Source organism: Coregonus clupeaformis, unplaced genomic scaffold (assembly GCF_020615455.1).
Source record: "Coregonus clupeaformis isolate EN_2021a unplaced genomic scaffold, ASM2061545v1 scaf0186, whole genome shotgun sequence".
NCBI lineage: Eukaryota > Metazoa > Chordata > Actinopteri > Salmoniformes > Salmonidae > Coregonus > Coregonus clupeaformis.
In genome coordinates, this window is record NW_025533641.1 from 287,288 (window position 1) to 310,936 (window position 23,649).

At 39.6% G+C, this 23,649-nt stretch overlaps 1 protein-coding gene across 2 annotated transcripts in view; it reads left to right on the forward strand.

Moving 5' to 3' along the window:
* Window positions 1-16,942, forward strand: part of LOC121533084 (VPS10 domain-containing receptor SorCS3) — a 225,098-nt gene extending 208,156 nt beyond the window's left edge. The window contains exons 23-27 of one of the 2 annotated variants that reach the window (XM_041838846.2): window positions 8,028-8,159; window positions 8,467-8,578; window positions 10,151-10,256; window positions 11,054-11,214; window positions 13,288-16,942. In XM_041838846.2, coding sequence (XP_041694780.1) covers window positions 8,028-8,159; window positions 8,467-8,578; window positions 10,151-10,256; window positions 11,054-11,214; window positions 13,288-13,346 — 570 coding nt within the window. In that variant the 3' untranslated portion in view covers window positions 13,347-16,942. The remainder of the gene's footprint in view (window positions 1-8,027; window positions 8,160-8,466; window positions 8,579-10,150; window positions 10,257-11,053; window positions 11,215-13,287) is intronic. The other variant, XM_041838847.2, reaches the window with a different exon arrangement.
* Window positions 16,943-23,649: the final 6,707 nt, after the last annotated feature.

Below are 23,649 nucleotides of genomic sequence, written 5' to 3' on the forward strand. Positions count from 1 at the left end.
CCCCAGGTCTAATACACAGGGAAACATTGCCTTTGGCATTGGGGCGGTCAACATTGTCGGTCGCCCAATGGAGCATGCATAACAATTGGTCTCCCCCAAGGCCCTAGCGGTGTATTTCATCCATTTTAACCAGAGATTCTCATCAGGGACCCCCTCCACTTCCCCTTGGTTCCATTCTTGGAGGAGAAAATCTTTCATAGTGGACGGGTTAGTCGAATTGACTCCGTCATCCCTTGACTGATCTACTTGGTCTATTGCTATTAATGGATTAATGACAGTACCTGTGCCCTCCATATCTTTTGACTCCATCAAATGTAATCTTAGACAAGTATTCCGTCCGTATTCGTCCGCGCAAGCCCAGTAAGTTATTTTCATGTCCTCTTTAGTGACCTTTACTATTGTTACTACCATCTCCGTGGGGATGTCGTTATACCTTCTTATCCCTCCATCTGGACGTCCAGCCTCCCCCGTCTCATATCTCCGTCCCCCAGTATCTCTAAATACCTGAGCCCAGGAACAATCCGCCGAGGGAGCTGAACATAAATACAATGGGATCTTATAATCCCACGTTGCTTGCTTATCCGTCCTGATAAGATCCCTAATCCTAATTTTGAATCTTACTCCCCACCCTTCTCTGACTCCTATTTTGTAGATCACTCGTCCTTGACGGTCAGTATGTCGGGTCGCTTCCCTTTTATTTCTTCATAATGGTAAGGCCATAGCGTAATTGGTGCGAGGTGGTGGTGGATCTTGACATACCAAGACTATTGCCGAGACTATGATGCAGCTCAGGGTCACCCATATTCCCAAAAACCGCCAACCCTCTCCTGCCTTTAGTCCTTCTGCTTGGTACCACCCCATACTCACACCCTAAGAACACACTACATTGATGATAGGTCGGGGTAGGAGATCTTCGTTGACAGAGGTGATCCCCAGACCCTATTGGTCTAGTTCTTCTCTCCAACTCTGCGTGTACTAAGTGGTGCTTGTATGTGGTCTTACCTTCTTGCAGTGGGTAACATGGACCCAGGTTCCTCTCTCTGATATTCTAATGGCAAAGGCGGTGACCAATATAACCTGATAGGGCCCTTCCAAACAGGCCTGCTTCCAGTTTTCCTTCTAGTGACTGGATGCTCACCAGTCACCTGGTTAGATAGTGGGTCACCTTCTCCTTTAGTTCACCTGTGGGGCACAAAACCTCTGACATACGGGTGTGGTTAATAAACTATCTTCACACATGTTCAGATTAATCGAACAATTTCTGACTGCATTCTCTTTCTAGACTGTATCAAAAAAAATGTTTTTTTTAAAAATTATTTTTTCCTCTCCTTCGTATATTATTTAATCCTAAAATTAGCCTCTTCCCCCCTCTTGACACATAGTTCTGCTCATGTGTCAATATTACCACCTACCTAAACAATCCCTTAGGTAATTTATCAACCAATTGCCATGCCTTTCATTTTTTAGATTGTCTTTTGCTTCTTTATTGCTCCTCCCACTTCCTTTGTCTTTATGGCGTCTAAATTCGACTTTCGTTCAGTTCAGAATCAATTAGTAATCCAATCAATCAATCTCTTATCTTGTAAAAACACTTATGTTTAATTCAAACTCTGTTCTACCCCGGCTCTCCCGGGCTTGACCTGAAGACTGATTGTTGGACATGACAAGTCCATATTTAGGTCACCTAAGTCTTCTGCCTAGCAACAAAGAATAAAAACCTCTATGTTCGTGATTAACCCAGTTATATCTAATAGCCCACCAAAAAAAACCTCATCATCTTTAAATCACGACCAATGTCATATCCCTCTTTACTCTCTACCATTTGGGTAACATCCCTGATATATGTATAAAAAGCTAAGACTGTTTGGGAAGAGAGTAACAACATAAACTGTTCTTCCTCCTCAGAGTTCCAAATGATTTTACCATGGGCTGCCATTGCCTTCCCATAGATAAGATCACTTTAATTTACCAGTATGCAGTACATAATGGAGTACCCAAGCTTTACAGCAGTCCATCATCACCAAAAAGCTCATCATTCTTCATCTATTTATTCCCCCATCTAGTCCCTATCTTCCTGATCTTATTGCTAAATCAATGATCTATGCAATAGCTGTTTCGCCTTGGATTGTACCTTCCTCTGATTACTGCAGCTCATTGCATCAATTTAGTTTCAAATATCACCCAACAAACCATTCCATCCCACAGCATAGCAAACACCACCCATGAACTGCTGAAAATCCCCTAAATTCAACATAACAACCCTTTATAAACATCATGCTGGGTGTGTAGTTTTTTTATTTGAAAAACCCAATTGAAAAACAACAATCAAAGATAGCCAGGCTCAACTTAATTTGGTAGCTCCCTTTTATGACCTAAATACTGCCTAACTTCACTACTGCTCCCCCTCCCCCTTAGCAACATTCCAATGAGATAAGATAATCTATTTCTCCTGGTTATACATTTTGTTAACCTTCAATTACCATCAGTAATCTAAAGATGGTAGTACACACAAAACATGATACATATATCCCCAGTCCTAACCCATCAATAATGTTTGTATCAATCTAATTCCTCATAACTAATCCATAAAACCACTCAAAATTCCTCGAGTATCCAATTATTATTTAATTGATTACCCTAAATCTGCTACATGTGATGTCATTTCAAATGATCCATTATCAATTATTTGTTCAACCCCATATGAAAATCTGTCTCCCCTTCTATTGTTCCTGTCCCCCTTGTAAATGTCATATTTCAGTTTTTAGCCAATACAATCACGGTTACATCAAATGTTCCCTCAGTTAATAGTATTTTCTCCCTAATATTTCATACTCTTCTTATTTCCATAAATGAGATTTAATCCCTTGCCTTTCCTCTACTATCCTTCTATCATTACTGAATCAATGATAATAACTGTAATAACTATCAATAATAATTGTAATAACTATTACAAATTATATTGTGCCCTTTTTCTGATAATGTTATAATTGTAGCCTATTCCATCACTTTAGTTTAAAATATAAGTTTCTTTATAACAAATCCAGAACCCACCACAGGCTGGCGCTATTCCCCCAGCACAACAGCCAATGCCACTTGCTTCCCGTAACGAAAATAAATTATCGTTCTAAAATTTACCAACTATTTGTATTTTCCCGCTAACCCATTTCAGTTCGCTATTCAATCTCTTTAACCGTTCTCTCTGATTCGGCCCCAATCAATAAAACAAATACTTGATATCGTTGATAAGCATACACTTAATGACATTCCTACCATCTGAACTATGTACTGTCTCTCACCTCTCCCCCTCTCTCCTGCTCCTTCCTACATTTATGGGGGAGGCGCGGGGACCTTCCCTACAAATCTTCCTTCTTAGGAAATAATACCCCCTAACCCAGAGTTTTTTATTTAAAACTCCGGTTTCATGAAAAGAGTCAGATAACCATTTTTTCTCACGCAACTTATTTTTAGCTCCTTCCTAGAAACAATTATCACGTATTCCGATGGATTCTCAAATCTCACACGTACACAACATTATACAATCATTTGCTAACCCTATTTGTAACCTAGAGGTGGTAACTGCTCCAGTTTCATGAAACAGACAGAGTTATAGCAAATCACCCAGTTGTTTACGCGACTTTTGACCTGTTTAATGTATCCATAGCACACGACGAAAATCATCCCCCTCCCTGTTTATATCGTAACACTGTACCCCGTACAATTTCAATAAAAACTAGTTTACATTGGTGATGGCCATTCACCCCGTGTCATTTCGGACTAGATTATTTTGGTAATAGCTATTTACCTAGGGTCAATTACGGACCCTCCCCGTTTAGTAATATTATTACTTCCTTTGAGATTTTGGTAACTATTCTCTGCCCTTCACAAGAATTACTATTCTTATACAAGTTCAAATCATTTCACCAAAATCCATGAATAAAAATTACTGACCTTTTCCTTGCAGTTTGGATTTAAATGCTTTTTCAAACTCGTTAACGTCTTTATCGTTCATAAGAGTAATCACCGGCCTGTTTATAACCTTAACGTCGAAGGCCAGGACTATTCTCCACGGATGCAATCATCCGCCCGTGCACGTTTTCGGTGTCCTTAGAACGACAAAGACGTATTTAAGCTCCGCTCAAAGGACCACTCTGTTAAGAGAATTTCTATCTCTAATTCAACCTAAGCTTGAATCATTACCAGAGGTTGTAAGGCTCTGGTTTTAATCATAAATGATTCAAGGTCCACAACCAGCAAGAATTATCTGTATTTTTATTCATGGAGAGTTCTGGCGCCAAAACCCATACACTCCTGTTTTATACCTCTTGACACACAAAGACACTTTGCTCCGCCCACCTTTAGGAGGCTTTCTTAAACAGTTTCCACCTTTCTCCTTCACCCTGGAATGTTTAGTCCCGCCCCCCTCTGTTAGTGGGTTGATAATTCTAACACAGTTTACACATTTATACTGTATTTGGGGTGAAATCCTTTAGTCATTATTCTTAAAATACAAATTAATCTAACAACATCAGAGAATAAAATGATAGTTATAGGTGAATCATCATAACCTATTTATCACAACAATGTTGGAAATAATGCACTATGGAAGGAGTTATGAAGATAGAATAACCCAGTATCGTCATAGTTCATAGTTGCGGTCAAGAACACGACAAAAGAAAAACAGAATCCACGTCATGGTGTGTTTACAACATTTACATTTACATTTTAGTCATTTAGCAGACGCTCTTATCCAGAGCGACTTACAGTTAGTGAATACATATTTTTTTATACTGGCCCCCCCGTGGGAATCGAACCCACAACCCTGGCGTTGCAAACGCCATGCTCTATCAACTGAGCTACATCCCTGCCGGCCATTCCCTCCCCTACCCTGGACGACGCTGGGCCAATTGTGCGCCGCCCATGAGTCTCCCGGTCGCGGCCAGCTGCGACAGAGCCTACAACAGTAATTAGTAATTGACCACTGTTTCATCTAATTTATTTAGCTTTGCATACAGTAAGATTGTGAGGAAGCCGCACCATATTTTGCTGTTAAAATATTAAAGCGACAAGATTTTTCAGCCAAATCTGAGCTTGGCCAAAGTTCCCTCCTAAAAGCTCACTCATCTGACTCAGTCTGACTCACCTACTCCCCTCCCTTAACCCAAATCAGATTTTTCACTCCAGCCAATGAGTTTGGGGGGTATAAAATGCCAGTGCTACCCAAGCACACAGAGCCAGAAGGCTTTTTAGACTAATGAGTGATCGCAAATAGAACAAACCGGCCTGAGTGTATTGATTTATACAGGGGCTATTGCATCCCATCCCCTTCCCTATCCCTCTCCTTTCCTTCTATGCCTCTTTACTCTCATTGTGAGTCATTCCTTTGCTCTCTATTTGTCCACTATTTTGCTACTCAAATAGTGACTTTAAGTCTTGATAATGAATGTGCTTCAAGTGTATGTGACTTGCCGACCACGCCACTCCATTGTCTGCCGATAGCCCCATAGAGAACCCATAAAAACACTAGTGGCTTTTCAAATGGACACTGATTGCCAGTTGCAACCCCCTGCCTCGCTGGTAATCTGAAGTAGATAAAGGCCATTATAAACAAAAACATTAAATAGTAGCTATTTTGAAGGCATGGAAAACAGTTGTTTGGCAAGAAGTACTTTTTCCATCAAGAAAGAAATACACTTTCGCGAAAACAGGGAGGTTCAGATTGGATTGTTAAAAAAAGGGTAACACTTTATTTGACACCTAGGGTCATAACACGTTATGACTCGGTCATAACCATGTCATAGTATGTTATAACAGCTGACAAAACGTGTCATAGCCTGTCATTATATAGTCATAACACTATCATGGCACATATATTTAGACCTGTTGTGACATATTGCGTTATTTTGTGGCTGGTTATGACATCTACATAAGAGTGTCAAAACCCACAAAACCTACCACACAAGGCACACCATTCCATTACACCATAGCCTACTTGTAAACAGTAAGTTATATTACATTTTCTAAAATTGACCATAATAAATTGTGCACACATTGACGTCAGACATGTACCTACCCCAATGCTCTGTTGCTCATGACTGGGATGAATGCAGGAGCAGATTTCAAGAGCAGGACAAGATACCCTCTTTTTGACTGATGACTGACATAAGGGCATGTACGTGTTAGATCTATTTGGCTTATATGATTATGATGGTCAAAACGCTTCTTGAAAATGTCAGAAAGTGTATTTCTTAGCCCAAGTAAAAGGACACAGGATGGTCATAATACTTCATGACAGTGTCATAAAGTGTATTTTCTTAGTCCAAGTAAAGTGACACAGGATGGTCATAATGCTTCTTGACAGTGTCATAAAGTGTATTTTCTTAGTCCAAGTAAAGTGACACCAGATGGTCATAATGTTTCATGACAGTGTGTATTTTCCACAAGTTATTCAACATACGATTAAAAAAATACATGACATCCAAGGATTTATCTCTTAATTGTAGTATTTATTCAAATGAGTTTTTTCCCTGACAAGAAGCTTCATTACCCCTGGATGCAGCAGATGCATTACTTTCACAGAAAAATATAAGTAAAGAACAGAAATCAGAATAGAGTATGCTACAATGCAGTGGAACGGCTAAAGAAAGCTAAAAACTCATACCAAATATATTATGGCAATAGAAAAAACTTTCACACATTCTCAAATACATTACAATCCTTTTTTCTCAATGTTTTCATAACATAGCTAATGCTAGCTCTGAATTATTAATTATTAGCTACTTAACTGTTAACTGTTAACATCTAGTAAGTGTTTGTTTAGCTAAGGTTAGCTGCCCTGTAACTAAAGATGGTGGTGTTCAAAACAACTAATTACACCCATGCATTGTCGAGGCAACAACAGTACATCTGATTATCTCTATATACAGTATATTGTGCTAATTGTACAAACAAATTATAAAATATATTGTACATTTGTACATTTGTAGTTGTAAAATTATAAAATAGTCTTGTATATTAAATGCAAGAAAAACCCATGGACAACTAACAACAACTAGCTAGCTATGGTAGGTTAGCTAACGTTAGCGATTATCATGCGAATGTTAGATACACATTTCATAAAAAGTAATCTTCTAATATACACATCATTAGCGTGATTTATGTACTCATGCAAATACACTTAATATGAGTCATTGTTTGTAAAATAATAAAACAATTTAAGATCCAAAGTGTTTGATGAAAATAAAGGTGTTGTAAGGGTACATTTTAGTTGTTGTAAGGATAATAATATAAGTCAGATAGGCCTATTACATACATGACCATATGTCAGTCATAAGTTCCAAAGAGGGTGTTTTGTCCTTCTCCCGCATTCATCCCAGTCATCAGCGACAGAGCATTGGGCTAGGCACATGTTTGACACCAATGTGTGTACAAATACAATGGTAATAAAATGGCCAATTTTAGGAAATGTTATATAAAAAATGTTACATTATACATTTTAGTCATTTAGCCGACGCTCTTATCCAGAGCGACTTACAGTTAGTAGAATGGATTGGTTTGCCTTGTGTGGTAGGTTTTGTGGAATTTGACACATAGATGTCATAACCAGCCATAACATATTGCAATATATTTCGCAACACGTCTAAATATATGTGTCATGACAGTGTTATGACAATGTTATGACAGGTTATGTCAGCTGTTATGACATGTTATGACAATATTATAACCGTGTCATAACATGTTATGATGCTAGGTGTCAAATAAATTAAGTGTTACTGAAAAAAGAAAGTAGTATTAATGCTGGATTGTCGTCTATTGGTTTGGTGACATATTGTAGCATTGTTTACCTGTAGGTTATATTGGGTTATTACCACATGTTGGTCAAGCCCAAAGCTATTTCATTGACACCTCCCTCTCCTTTGATTTCAAACATGTTAAATATGTATATAATCTAAGGGCAGTGTTTTTGACTGTAGCCAAAGAATGCCATACAGGTATGAACATATTGTAACAGTAATGTCCATTGTCAACAGGTGTCAGACTTTCCAGAGGATCAGCTATTGGTTGCAGTGTTTCCAGGTGTGCCAACGGCCGCTGAGCTCCTCCTGTTACCACACAAGAACCAATCAGAGGGCCGTAAAAATAAAGAGGAGGAGCTAGAGCAGGTATGGGACAGTTAGATTGGACACTGACATTTTGAGTGTCATTGTAATTCTGTCATGGCATGTATGACTAATTGTTTCCAATCCTTCACGCCAATTCACCCAATAGGATAATTACATTGTCATGGCTAAAATGACACACATTAATTCTACGCGCCCGAGTCTGACAATTGATATAACTGAACCAATGTGGTGGGTGTCATGACAAGATGGCAAATATTATTTCATTATGCAGCGCGTGTGAATTGAAAGAGTTGTAAAGGGTGACAATTGTTGGACTAAATTATGCTTCTTTCATCTCCTTCAACAGATCTCTGAGATACTTGCCAGCGCTCTCAACCAGAATCTGGTGGAGTTCGAGCTAAAGCCAGGAGCAAGAGTAATCGTTTACATCACACAGCTAACTTTGGGTAAGGAAAGAAGTTAGTATCAAGATAATTACATAAATTAACTATATGTACTTGCATGAGAAATGATTATTTTCTCTACATATTTTCCTGTTTTTTAGCTGTGTTTGTTTCTTTTTGTGATGTCATAAATGCAATGTTATTTACTGGAGATAATGTCTTCATATTTGGATAGCATAAACCAAGCACATTTTTTGTTCTGTATTTAAAATGCATGATAGGTTTGTCACCATCCTGGGTGAATGAAGATTGGAGGAGGACATGGGAGGAAAGGGATGATGGATTTTATTTTAAGTGGAACTCCTTGAGACAACGGATCTTTTATATCAATACGTCCAACATCTGTTCACTGTCTTTTACACCCATCCAACCACAAAATGAGTGTTGCACTGACTATAATTATGTTGATTATTTAGTCCTTGAGAAAAGGACAAAAAAAATATGTTTGGTAATAAATGCATGCAGAATTCAGAATCACATAAAATCAATCAACATTACACCAGTTTGAGTGTTGGCTTGAAATGAGACAAATAAATAACTACTCTTGGCTGCAATTAAAATGATTTGCCAGTTTCCACCCAGTAACAACACAAAACCTCCTTCACAATGGAAAATATTTGTGTTTGTGTGTGTGTGTGTGTGTGTGTGTGTGTGTCACCTCAGAAAATGTGGGAAGAGCCTTCAAGCTGCTTCAGAAAGGTCATCGACATCACAGGCTGCCTCTCAGAGCTGGGGCTGGAAAAAATACACAGTAGAAAATATACTGTGCTCTACCTTTGATAATAGATATGAATACGCATTTCAAAGTCACCGTAATACCCCAGAGAGAGGGTGAGATGGAGGTGTTGAATAGTATAATCAGCACCACATACTTCCAGTTTATTCCACAGTAAGTGTTGCACTTTATATGTGACAGTTTTCGTTGTAAAAGGCTAATTTTTACCATAATTTAGCATTTACCTCGGAATATGAATATTGCTATGCTTCTTTTAAGCAGATGGCTTTAAGTTTGAGAGATGGCAGCCATTTAGAAAAAGCAATTTCACGCTATAACAGTCTTTTAAATTTGGGATATTAAATATGCACTATCATTGCCGTGGATCTACCCATAATCTAAAGCCAGATTTATTTACTGTTGCATAAACTTGGTGGCGAAGTTGTCCCTTGTCCCAGCTCTATTGTTTTGGGCCTAAAGTACAGCATCACACAGATCAGACCAAATAAATGACATTTGTTGCTGTATACGGGCCACTGGAAGGGAATCGTTTTTTGACAATGTTGTGGCGCCAAAACTCAACTTTATTGTACACTGTGGTCCTGTATGGTATCATTTGGTTTTCAACAAATTGATTCAAGTACAGCATATGCATTGACTGTATGTAGTCCTACTGTAGCAGACTATTGTGATTCAAAATATATATCTCAACTGTACTCCATGGTTGTTATTAGTGACACAATAATATACAGTATAGGATCAATATTGGCAGTGAAGCAAGAAAATCTCCAAGGCAATCCCAGATTAGCCTTTATTGTGTTGCTATGTTCTTGTTATGTTTAATGTTGGTCTTCCTCTACCCTCTGTTACAGCACCCTTGGTGGATTCCAGCCCGAGACACAGCAGTTCAGCCATGCTGATGCTCCTATCAGTAGTATTCCTGGGTTTAGCAGTGTTTCTCATCTACAAATTCAAGAGGTATGTACAGTACTGTATGATTATATATTTGTACACTGTATCGCAGCACTGCTGTAATCACCTGACATCATCATTAATAATGCATATTATAATAATATGCTAGATTGAAAGGGCCTACATAAATGAACGATGAACTAATGACGTTCCTTTTAAATCACTTTTCAAATGTCCTTTATACTGTAGATGTAGTAAACAGATTTAGAGTGATTTGGATGCATGAGGCACATGTGTGAATCAGTGATGTTATGTTAAGAAAACTATCATTAAATTGCTTAATATGCTGTTGCCGTACTTCGGCTGTTAGTAGCTGAATTATTAAATGATGGAAAAGTCTGCGAAAAATGCATCAATTATGGATATGGAATTCCACGCATTAATCTAAAGAGGAAACAGATTTATTGAAATGTCACACATGACAAAGCAAAACAATTAAATAATAAAATGACTTGTAATTTGAAATAAATTGATGTACGAGTGGATGAAATACATTTCTAATCATAAATATAAATGTGGAATGATTTTTCAGAGATTATGCTAAATGTGTATGCATTAGGATTACAGTCTTATGTCACTACTAGACATTTATGTCATATGGGGATTTAATGATGGATAGATGAAGATTTTTTTAGTTAGATATCTAGTGGCTTCATGATAATAACACGTCCAGGGGTTAATTTAGTCTTGTCAAAATACCAACTCTGAATAAAAAGAAATGCTGCCAATGGGACGGACCATCATTGAATAGTAATTCCCTGTTGTAACATGGCTGTTGTCTGTCTACATTTACCAATCTGCAGAAAAATCCCCTGGATTAACATATATGCAGAGGTGAACCAGGAGAAAGAGCAGGAGATGATCGGTTCGGTCAGCCAGAGCGACAGCACGCCTAAGATCACCCTCAGTGAGTTCTCCACGCCCACAGAAGTCATGGAGAAGGAGATGGACGCCCGGGTTAAACGTAAGATACATAGTCTGATAAATCATTGTTTATTCTGTTATTAGCAAGTTACTGATTTGGTGACTTTGAACTTCCTTGTTGAGAAAGAGCCACCAATATTACACATACATTGTCCAAACTAATTGAATTGGACTAGAACACATATACAGTGGGGAGAACAAGTATTTGATACACTGCCGATTTTGCAGGTTTTCCTACTTACAAAGCATGTAGAGGTCTGTAATTTTTATCATAGGTACACTTCAACTGTGAGAGACGGAATCTAAAACAAAAATCCAGAAAATCACATTGTATGATTTTTAAGTAAATAATTTGCATCAGTAAGAATTCCGGCTCTCACAGACCTGTTAGTTTTTCTTTAAGAAGCCCTCCTGTTCTCCACTCATTACCTGTATTAACTGCACCTGTTTGAACTCGTTACCTGTATAAAAGACACCTGTCCACACACTCAATCAAACAGACTCCAACCTCTCCACAATGGCCAAGACCAGAGAGCTGTGTAAGGACATCAGGGATAAAAATGTAGACCTGCACAAGGCTGGGATGGGCTACAGGACAATAGGCAAGCAGCTTGGTGAGAAGGGAACAACTGTTGGCACAATTATTAGAAAATGGAAGAAGTTCAAGATGACGGTCAATCACCCTCGGTCTGGGGCTCCATGCAAGATCTCACCTCGTGGGGCATCAATGATCATGAGGAAGGTGAGGGATCAGCTCAGAACTACACAGCAGGACCTGGTCAATGACCTGAAGAGAGCTGGGACCACAGTCTCAAAGAAAACCATTAGTAACACACTATGCTGTCATGGATTAAAATCCTGCAGTGCACGCAAGGTCCCCCCGCTCAAGCCAGCGCATGTCCAGGCCCGTCTGAAGTTTGCCAATGACCATCTGGATGATCCAGAGGAGGAATGGGAGAAGGTCATGTGGTCTGATGAGACAAAAATATAGCTTTTGGTCTAAACTCCACTCGCCGTGTTTGGAGGAAGAAGAAGGATGAGTACAACCCCAAGAACACCATCCCAACCGTGAAGCATGGAGGTTGAAACATCATTCTTTGGGGATGTTTTTCTGCAAAGGGGACAGGACGACTGCACCGTATTGAGGGGAGGATGGATGGGGCCATGTATCGCGAGATCTTGGCCAACAACCTCCTTCCCTCAGTAAGAGCATTGAAGATGAGTCGTGGCTGGGTCTTCCAGCATGACAACAACCCGAAACACACAGCCAGGGCAACTAAGGAGTGGCTCCGTAAGAAGCATCTCAAGGTCCTGGAGTGGCCTAGCCAGTCTCCAGACCTGAACCCAATAGAAAATCTTTGGAGGGAGCTGAAAGTCCGTATTGCCCAGCGACAGCCCCCGAAACCTGAAGGATCTGGAGAAGGTCTGTATGGAGGAGTGGGCCAAAATCCCTGCTGCAGTGTGTGCAAACCTGGTCAAGACCTACAGGAAACGTATGATCTCTGTAATTGCAAACAAAGGTTTCTGTACCAAATATTAAGTTCTGCTTTTCTGATGTATCAAATAGTTATGTCATGCAATAAAATGCAAATTAATTACTTAAAAATCATACAATGTGATTTTCTGGATTTTTGTTTTAGATTCCGTCTCTCACAGTTGAAGTGTACCTATGATAAAAAATTACAGACCTCTACATGCTTTGTAAGTAGGAAAACCTGCAAAATCGTCAGTGTATCAAATACTTGTTCTCCCCACTGTAGGTCATATCTCCGTGTATGACAATGTTGACTTTTGACCTGCAGTGTATACACTACATAGTGTTTAGAAAGTCTACATTGTTTCTTTACATGGAATTTACTGGTAGGAAAAAGGAGGGGTACTGTATCTTCAGAAGAAAACAAGGAAACAAACTAACGAATGGGTCAGCCACTAATGTCCCACACATGAAACAACAGCTTAAGAGCTTTTGATAAGACATTGTAATGAAACCCAAGTAATTTACAGGCCGTATCAATGTCCAAGTAGTTATTTGTTTCACAGGCATCAAAGCCTCTACTAACAGTGGACTAACCCACATTGTTCTTATGTTGTGTTTTTTTTCTCTCTACCCCAGGGCGAATTGGAAATGCCTGCGAGAGCACAAGGGAGATTCCTAACTGTACTAGCGTGTAAAGCCGAGGAAGGAATGCAACAAATGTGTACAGACTTAAAGTATTGACATTTTGAGGGTTTTCTCTTTTTTGGTTTCTTTTGTAATTTCTCAAACACAACCCCATGGTTAATAGTTTTCTAAGGACCTCATTTATACTGATGTGCATGGGTGTCTTGTTTGATAGCATCTATGCGGCGAATTTGAAATCCACTCAATGAGACAAGTTTTAATTACAAGTATGAGCTACTTAGGCCTACTGTTACACAATTTGGATTACAATTTTTTTTTTAATTTTCAGTCCATAATTGTCTTATTTCATGGACATTTATCAAAGCCTTTATCAAAACCTACGAAGAGAGTTATGTACATTTCTTAAAGTTTTACTTTTCATGAGGTATAAGAGTTTTGTCTGTATGGGCCAACATGTCTAGGTCTCCGATCTTACAGGGAATATTATTGAAAATGTACCAAATTATCTTTAGATATCTGTTAAAGCTCTGTATATACTATATGTATATTTACTTTCCACATGCTTGTAGTAAAAGTACAATGCCGAACACAGGAGATCTAGTCATGGCCTGTTATCAGTTCTTAAAGGCGTGTTAAAAAGCTAGATGTTACTTATAGAAAGAGTCTAACTTTATTTGTTTTTAATGAGGTCCTTGACTTGTGCATGTTATTATTAAGGACACGATGTATGTGTTGTAGATAAGCAAGTGTTGTAAATAGTTATTTTCTATTCATCAAAAGAGCTCAGTAATTTTTACATACAGTGTATATATACAGACTCGCATATCCGTCATTTTGTTAATTTATGGCTATACAATGTATCTGTCTCATACAAAGGGTTTAACTGTTAAGAAGGGAATCGATTTCTAAATATTAAACCAGGTTTACACAACGCCACCCCTGCTTGAAATGAAATAAAACACATAATTGGTGGTAATTTTTTACATGCATCTCAATGGTTAAACTCTTTGTAACAGACGACACTTTCCATAAGCATCATGGGATTATTTATATTGTTTGCCCTTTGAATGTAACGAGAAAAGTGGAATCAACCATTTATGATCCGTGGATATAATATGTGTCTGACTCATCAAGATCACACGTTGTTGTACATGTCAATTGTTATTACTGATGAGTATTTTGTATAAGGCCCTTCAACGTGACAAGGACAAGTAGCTTGGGGGTGTTTTGCAGTGCTATAGTTTATCATGTCCTTTGCTGGCATCTATTCATAGTGTTCTATCGCTGTAAAGCACATGAACTCTCATAGAGTTTCATGGTAATCTCTTCAAACATTATCTCTCAAACATTATTTCCATACAAGAAGGGAACAAAACAACGTTGTGTTGACTTTCCACTCATCTGATAAGGTGTCTAGAGTAAAAACCTCACAACACACAGATTTTTAACCACCATCCCATCCATATGAGTCTTATCAAATTATCCCACTATCAACACATTTCATCAGCTTCATTTAGAAGTTAGAAACCAACTGTTGAGTCAAGTTCCACCACTTGAATTCCCTAACATAGTGAAATACTGTACACACAACAGTGTGCATGCTAGCTAGTAGCTAGTTTCCTCCACTACACTGCTGTGCAATGCAGTCCTCCGAAAGCTGTCATCAGCAGGAGTAGGAGCAGGAGCACCAGTCAGCCAGTCAGCAGCTTGAAGGCACGCACAGGTCCCCTGGCAGCAGGTGTAGCCAGTCTGGCTGTAAACAGAGATGGGTGGATGGTTAAGCACCGAATGCACCATGCCGAGCTATCCCAGAATGCTGTTCCTGGAGTCGGCACGTAATGACACAAAGGAGAGTGAGAGGAGAGAAGGACAGGGATGTTTAGAGAATGTTGCACAAGTGTATTTTCAGTCACAGGAAAGTGTTTCCCATGATAGTGTACATAAGTGTGTGTTCAGTAGTAAAGGAAAGAGGTGGCGCTTCTGTATCTGTAGTCCCTTGTTACATTGTAATAAGAGTGGTGTTACATTCTAATAAGAGTGTTATAGCAGTTGTCATAGCAAGCCGTTGCTGTAGCGACAACTAACATTGTAATGATGCCTGAAATTCCATCCACAGTGACAGTTTTTTCCTCTCCGGTTCCATTTTTCCTGACACGACATACCAAAGCCCCACTTTCTTTTGTTGAACGATAATTGCATCATCCTCACTCATCTCACTGTCCCTATTTGGTTTGTTGTTGACAACTAATTTTGATGTTCTCAATGTCACGCTGGCTTTGTTCAAATACTTATTAAAAAAGAAAGATTACCGTAGTGACAGATAACGGGAACATGGAAGTGTTTCTTCTTTGTCATCTCTGCCACCACCAGTTTCTAAGGCAACTCCTCCACTGCCTCCACTGGTAGACAAAGCTGAACTAGCTGAGCTAGAAGGTCACTGAGAGTTCATCCACATGTATAATTCCTTTTATTTCTCCTGAATTTCTTCGGAAAGACATTCCTTTGGCATGTAAGGCCATTATAACGGTGGAGTACAACCATTCATCCCATGAGCCTCGAAGCTCCTTTCGCCCTATGAGCAGGAAACATGCGTTGGCATTTTAGCCTTGGTCGTCGATCATTCAACAGTGGTAAGTTCTTCAGACATCCTTCAGAGGCAAGACTTATTCTGAAAATATATTATCTGTACTGCTGCAGGTTTGTAGGGAAAGTCATTGGGTTTTGTGACATTTGTTACAGTTTGTGTGCTTATTTATTAGTGTGGATATTTTGTTCTGCAATGTTCGTTTGAATAGCTTTCTCTTGTGTTCATTGCTTTACATCAGATTCTACTGAGCTGGTTTGATTAATTTGTGGTACAAATGTTGAACATCAATTATAAGATTATCTATGAAATCTGAAAGGGAATCAAGATTGTAAAAAGGGAAATTAAGAAATCTTAGCTTACATAGATGCGGTAAAGAGGTCAATGGAATTCGACCAAAACTATGGAAATGCCTTGGAAACGTGTGGGAGAAAGATGCCATAGCGGAAATTTCTTGAATCTCCTCATTATTTCCCCACAGCAAAATTAGCCTACATTAATGCAATTGTTTATATGTGTATTTCACACTACGTTGAGGAAAAAATCGGAGTATTACGCTGGTATGGATGTCATCGTCACCAATCAACTGCATTACAATTCAAAACGACTGTGACTACCACCATTGATTTCTGTATGCTAGCTATACTACTAGCTTATACGAATGGGAGATAGCATTTAGCAGTCACCTCTTAAAACCTGAAAAGGGACAACTCCTAAATGTTATGCAGCGAAAACAGCCAAATATATGCAAATCACACTTTAGTAACCACTTTGTGGGTCTGTTACAATACATCAATCATGACGGATTTGACAACTATCCACTTTGTTAGATCTGATTTGTTGAATGTGCGCCAATCCCCAAAGTCTGCGTTTCATTGACCTCTTTAACACATTTATTATAATTCTAAGGGCAGACCATTGTAATACTCTTCATTGCACAAATCCTAAAAATGCATGCGTCATCAGTACGGTTCTGTTTAATCTTTATTTCAATATTTCTACTGTAAAGAAACTGTCATTTTGAAATTGTTTCAAATAAATGTATTTTTGTACATCAAAGCATTTCTCTCTGTGTAATGGAATTCTTCAAACTCTGAGAAGGGTAATAGGAGGTGATCTTCACTGCATATTAAACTGACATTCTTATTGCCATATCCCATATTACTGTGTGTGCATGAGTGTTTCGATCCTCTCTCTCTCTCTCTCGCTCTCTCTCTCTCTCTCTCTCTCTCTCTCTCTCTCTCTCTCTCATGCACTTGCTGTCTCGACCTCTGAATGCTCGGCTATGAAAAGCCAACTGACATTTACTCCTAAGGTGCTGACCAGTTGCACCCTCTATAACCACTGTGAATATTATTTGACCCTGCTGGTCATCTATAAACGTTTGAACATGTTGAAGAATGATCAAGCTTTTATGGCCATGTACTCTTAGAATCTCAAACTGGCACAGCCAGAAGAGAACTGGCCACCCCTCAGAGCCTGGTCCCTCTCTAGGTTTCTTCCTAGGTTCCTGCCTTTCTAGGGAGTTTTTCCAAGCCACCGCGCTTCCACATCTGCATTGTATGCTCTTTGGGGGTTTTAGGCTGGCCATCTGTATACAGTGGGGAAAAAAAGTATTTAGTCAGCCACCAATTGTGCAAGTTCTCCCACTTAAAAAGATGAGAGAGGCCTGTAATTTTCATCATAGGTACACGTCAACTATGACAGACAAATTGAGAAAAAAAATCCAGAAAATCACATTGTAGGATTTTTTATTTATTTATTTGCAAATTATGGTGGAAAATAAGTATTTGGTCACCTACAAACAAGCAAGATTTCTGGCTCTCACAGACCTGTAACTTCTTCTTTAAGAGGCTCCTCTGTCCTCCACTCGTTACCTGTATTAATGGCACCTGTTTGAACTTGTTATCAGTATAAAAGACACCTGTCCACAACCTCAAACAGTCACACTCCAAACTCCACTATGGCCAAGACCAAAGAGCTGTCAAAGGACACCAGAAACAAAATTGTAGACCTGCACCAGGCTGGGAAGACTGAATATGCAATAGGTAAGCAGCTTGGTTTGAAGAAATCAACTGTGGGAGCAATTATTAGGAAATGGAAGACATACAAGACCACTGATAATCTCCCTCGATCTGGGGCTCCACGCAAGATCTCACCCCGTGGGGTCAAAATGATCACAAGAACGGTGAGCAAAAATCCCAGAACCACACGGGGTGACCTAGTGAATGACCTGCAGAGAGCTGGGACCAAAGTAACAAAGCCTACCATCAGTAACACACTACGCCGCCAGGGACTCAAATCCTGCAGTGGCAGACGTGTCCCCCTGCTTAAGCCAGTACATGTCCAGGCCTGTCTGAAGTTTGCTAGAGTGCATTTGGATGATCCAGAAGAGGATTGGGAGAATGTAAAATGGTCAGATGAAACCAAAATAGAACTTTTTGGTAAAAACTCAACTCGTCGTGTTTGGAGGACAAAGAATGCTGAGTTGCATCCAAAGAATACCATACCTACTGTGAAGCATGGGGGTGGAAACATCATGCTTTGGGGCTGTTTTTCTGCAAAGGGACCAGGATGACTGATCCGTGTAAAGGAAAGATTGAATGGGGCCATGTATCGTGAGATTTTGAGTGAAAACCTCCTTCCATCAGCAAGGGCATTGAAGATGAAACGTGGCTGGGTCTTTCAGCATGACAATGATCCCAAACACACCACCCGGGCAACGAAGGAGTGGCTTCGTAAGAAGCATTTCAAGGTGCTGGAGTGGCGTAGCCAGTCTCCAGATCTCAACCCCATAGAAAATCTTTGGAGGGAGTTGAAAGTCTGTGTTGCCCAGCGACAGCCCCAAAACATCACTGCTCTAGAGGAGATCTGCATGGAGGAATGGGCAAAATACCAGCAACAGTGTGGGAAAACCTTGTGAAGACTTACAGAAAACGTTGTGTCATTGCCAACAAAGGGTATATAACAAAGTATTGAGAAACTTTTGTTATTGACCAAATACTTATTGTCCACCATAATTTGCAAATAAATTCATTAAAAATCCTACAATGTGATTTTCTGGAAAAAGAATTCTCATTTTGTCTGTAATAGTTGACGTGAACCTATGATGAAAATTACAGGCCTCTCTCATCTTTTTAAGTGGGAGAACTTGCACAATTAGTGGCTGACTAAATACTTTTTTACCCCACTGTAAGCACTAAGTGACAGCTGCTGATGTATAAAGGGCTTTATAAAATAAATGTGATTGATTGATTGATGCGTGTTAAAATGATGTTTTGCATGTCATATCTTCTTCATTACAGTTGTACAGTGTTACAGTGTTAAAGTGTATAGAAAAGCCAGTGTTAAAACAGTGTCAACAGTGTCAGGGGAAAAAGTGTTTAAAAAGCCCAACTTCAGCACATACAGTGGGGAAAAAAAGTATTTAGTCAGCCACCAATTGTGCAAGTTCTCCCACTTAAAAAGATGAGAGAGACCTGTAATTTTCATCATAGGTACACGTCAACTATGACAGACAAAATGAGAATTTTATTTCCAGAAAATCACATTGTAGGATTTTTTATGAATTTATTTGCAAATTATGGTGGAAAATAAGTATTTGGTCAATAACAAAAGTTTCTCAATACTTTGTTATATACCCTTTGTTGGCAATGACACAGGTCAAATGTTTTCTGTAAGTCTTCACAAGGTTTTCACACACTGTTGCTGGTATTTTGGCCCATTCCTCCATGCAGATCTCCTCTAGAGCAGTGATGTTTTGGGGCTGTCGCTGGGCAACACGGACTTTCAACTCCTCCAAAGATTTTCTATGGGGTTGAGATCTGGAGACTGGCTAGGCCACTCCAGGACCTTGAAATGCTTCTTACGAAGCCACTCCTTCGTTGCCCGGGCGGTGTGTTTGGGATCATTGTCATGCTGAAAGACCCAGCCACGTTTCATCTTCAATGCCCTTGCTGATGGAAGGAGGTTTTCACTCAAAATCTCACGATACATGGCCCCATTCATTCTTTCCTTTACACGGATCAGTCGCCTGGTCCCTTTGCAGAAAAACTGCCCCAAAGCATGATGTTTCCACCCCCATGCTTCACAGTAGGTATGGTGTTCTTTGGATGCAACTCAGCATTCTTTGTCCTCCAAACACGACGAGTTGAGTTTTTACCAAAAAGTTCTATTTTGGTTTCATCTGACCATATGACATTCTCCCAATCCTCTTCTGGATCATCCAAATGCACTCTAGCAAACTTCAGACGGGCCTGGACATGTACTGGCTTAAGCAGGGGGACACATCTAGCACTGCAGGATTTGAGTCCCTGGCGGCGTAGTGTGTTACTGATGGTAGGCTTTGTTACTTTGGTCCCAGCTCTCTGCAGGTCATTCACTAGGTCCCCCCGTGTGGTTCTGGGATTTTTGCTCACCGTTCTTGTGATCATTTTGACCCCACGGGGTGAGATCTTGCGTGGAGCCCCAGATCGAGGGAGATTATCAGTGGTCTTGTATGTCTTCCATTTCCTAATAATTGCTCCCACAGTTGATTTCTTCAAACCAAGCTGCTTACCTATTGCAGATTCAGTCTTCCCAGCCTGGTGCAGGTCTACAATTTTGTTTCTGGTGTCCTTTGACAGCTCTTTGGTCTTGACCATAGTGGAGTTTGGAGTGTGACTGTTTGAGGTTGTGGACAGGTGTCTTTTATACTGATAACAAGCTCAAACAGGTGCCATTAATACAGGTAACGAGTGGAGGACATAGGAGCCTCTTAAAGAAGAAGTTACAGGTCTGTGAGAGCCAGAAATCTTGCTTGTTTGTAGGTGACCAAATACTTATTTTCCACCATAATTTGCAAATAAATTCATAAAAAATCCTACAATGTGATTTTCATGTTTATTTTTTCTCAATTTGTCTGTCATAGTTGACGTGTACCTATGATGAAAATTACAGGCCTCTCTCATCTTTTTAAGTTGGAGAACTTGCACAATTGGTGGCTGACTAAATACTTTTTTTCCCTACTGTACCTTTACTCAAAATGTAACAACTCCAGTTTCTCCTAATTCATCAGCACTGAAGTCGATTAGGAGCCAGCAAACCGTGTCACAGTGGACAGTCTGACAGCTTGTCGTGACTAAACAAACCTTGAGACATTACTCCTGCTTCAGCCAGCTACACAAGAAGCTATAGCCAGGAGTGAAAGTGTACACAATGCTCTCCCTAGCACCAACATTAGCCATTGCTTACTTACACTGCTGCAGGCTTTCAGACAGTGCACTGCTGTGGGACGTGGAAAAACAATGTACTGCTGTATTCCTGTCTGTCACAGTGTTACTATGTGGGGAATACATTACCTACAGCTATTAGGGGGATACGTGATGGGCATGTCATTAGCAAATAGCAGCTACAACAGTGGTTGTAAAATACTTATGGTAAATGCAAAGGCTGCAAGACAAAGGTCGGGCATGAATATTGTCAACGTGATTAATGTGATAGTTTGTGAATTGCTGTCACCTATGCTTGTTCACAAATGATAAAGGCAGTTTTGTGTATTACAGGGTAATATTCTGACAATGCAGTCATGCTATACAGTAAGTTCCTGTTAAAGCTACTGTATATTGTAACTTTAGATACTATACTTAATCTCAGTATTGTAGATACTATATTGTGTCTTGTTATTGTCTATACTATAATGTATCTTGTAGATACTATACTGTATCTTGTTATTTTAGAGAAGTTGTATTTCTTTAGAATATTTTCTCCACTTCCTGTATAGTAGCGAAGTCGCTGGGTGTCTCCTTCCTGAACCCAAACAGATGAGCGGTATTCCCATGAGGCACTGGTTCAATTATCACCATGACGACAGGAGGACTTCACGGTATCATGGGATGCCATCTCCCCTTCTGATCTGTTCCCTCGCCCTTTTTGGACACTGACAGGTAAATCGTCTCTAATTTCACCTGAGCGCCATGTGACACCCGCTACCACTCGAACATCAATAATGAGCGGCGTCTAAGTGGCCAAGTTTTTTTTCTTCATTATCCTCAAGTGTCCTGTAGCCTGAAAGAGAGGATGAAGCTGTGAAGAATTGATTGGAGGAATATTTGCGCTTGATAAAATACCCTTGTCAAGAAAGATGGCAGCATTGTCATCTGCGAAGCCACCGTCCCCTCAAGGGATTGGGCTTTCACCAGACTATAAAAGTACTCTGTCACTTATTTGTGAATAAAGGCTCTCCTTCGATTACAGTTTATTTAACTTTCGCAGTTTTCTGGCAGATGGGCCAACTTGGGCAGGAAATGAATTCCACTGGACGGCAAAGCCTGGCATAAACAAGGGCCATTTGTCTTGACTTGCAAGCGGAAAGCCTTCGGAGCAGCCTCATTATACCTACAGTTAGATTAATCTTGGGGCCTGTCTCTCCCTTTCACCTTGAGACCCCATCACAATGTATTACAGGTCTCTTAGGCTGAGTTTAGACAGGCGGCCCAATTCTGATCTTTTTCCACTAATTGGTCTTTTGACCAATCAGATCAGCTTGGAGCTAGGCTGGAGTGTATTTACACATTGTTTCAATGTGAGCTGGGCTCCCACACATATGCAGAGCTCCCACACATAGGATAACACTGATATTGATTAGGATGATGTTGTGGTGAAGAGGCGGTTAGATCATAAGAATGTATATTTTGTCAAGACCACCCAGGGCTCGAGAATGTGTTTATGGTGCTTAGGATAGTTGATTGTGGGTAAACATAGTGAAAAAGCTAATTTCAACAGCTTGCGTTTTCTGTCATAAATGATCTCCCACATGTTGTTCAAATCAAAATGTGAACTAAAAATGACTTGTGTTTCAATGTAATCACTCAAACATTGACTATCAAAAGAAGCATTACTATAGGCCCACTGTGGTATTGCACAAACAGTGATGTCATGTGATGTGCAATGATGTGGTTTGGATTGAAAACTGCAAAGTCATCATCCTGTGTCTCCCATTGAGCATAACATAGACATGACAGAAATTGATTTTTGAGGAAAACAACCTCCATAAGCATCTGTAATTGCCTCTGACTTGGAGTTATTTTCCTCTGCTAACAGCAGGCAGACTAGAGGACAGCTTTCCATTGTCTTACATCCCACAGGGACCGGAAGAGGACAGGAAGCCATTACCGGGGTGGCTTATGCATATTGTAATAATAATCATCATTTTATTAAATATACCACAAAATCACTTTCCCAAAGAAGCCTATTACATAAACAGAGGCACTTAGCTCGATGAAAAGCCCTTCCACTGACTCAAGAGTTCGACAAACACTTATCCTAAAGAGAGGTGATGGACAGCAACCTCTGTCGACTATCATAAGAGAATCGGTTTGATATCAAATCCCCCTGAATGAGTTCTGAAACTTTTTGACTCTGCAAGTGGGAGTAATCTTATACATTTAACATAACAGATCATCTTGATGAAAAAAAGTGAAGTGAGTGCTAGGCTATAACAACAATATATTTAGTATTCCTTCTAGGGTCCTACTACAGACTGAAGTATCTGAGGAGATGTAATGCTGTCCACAATATTTGAACAATATCTCTCCCAGTTTACCATAAATAAATTCACAAAATCACATAAGATGAGATATGAAACATGAATATTGTCCTTCTATTGAAAACAAGGAAATAACTAATTTATTTATTGATGATTTCACACGCTCAGCAGATTATATTATAAATATGCATTATCTACCTATCGTCAAAATGGATCTGTCAGATATCCAGGAATGTTTTATTAG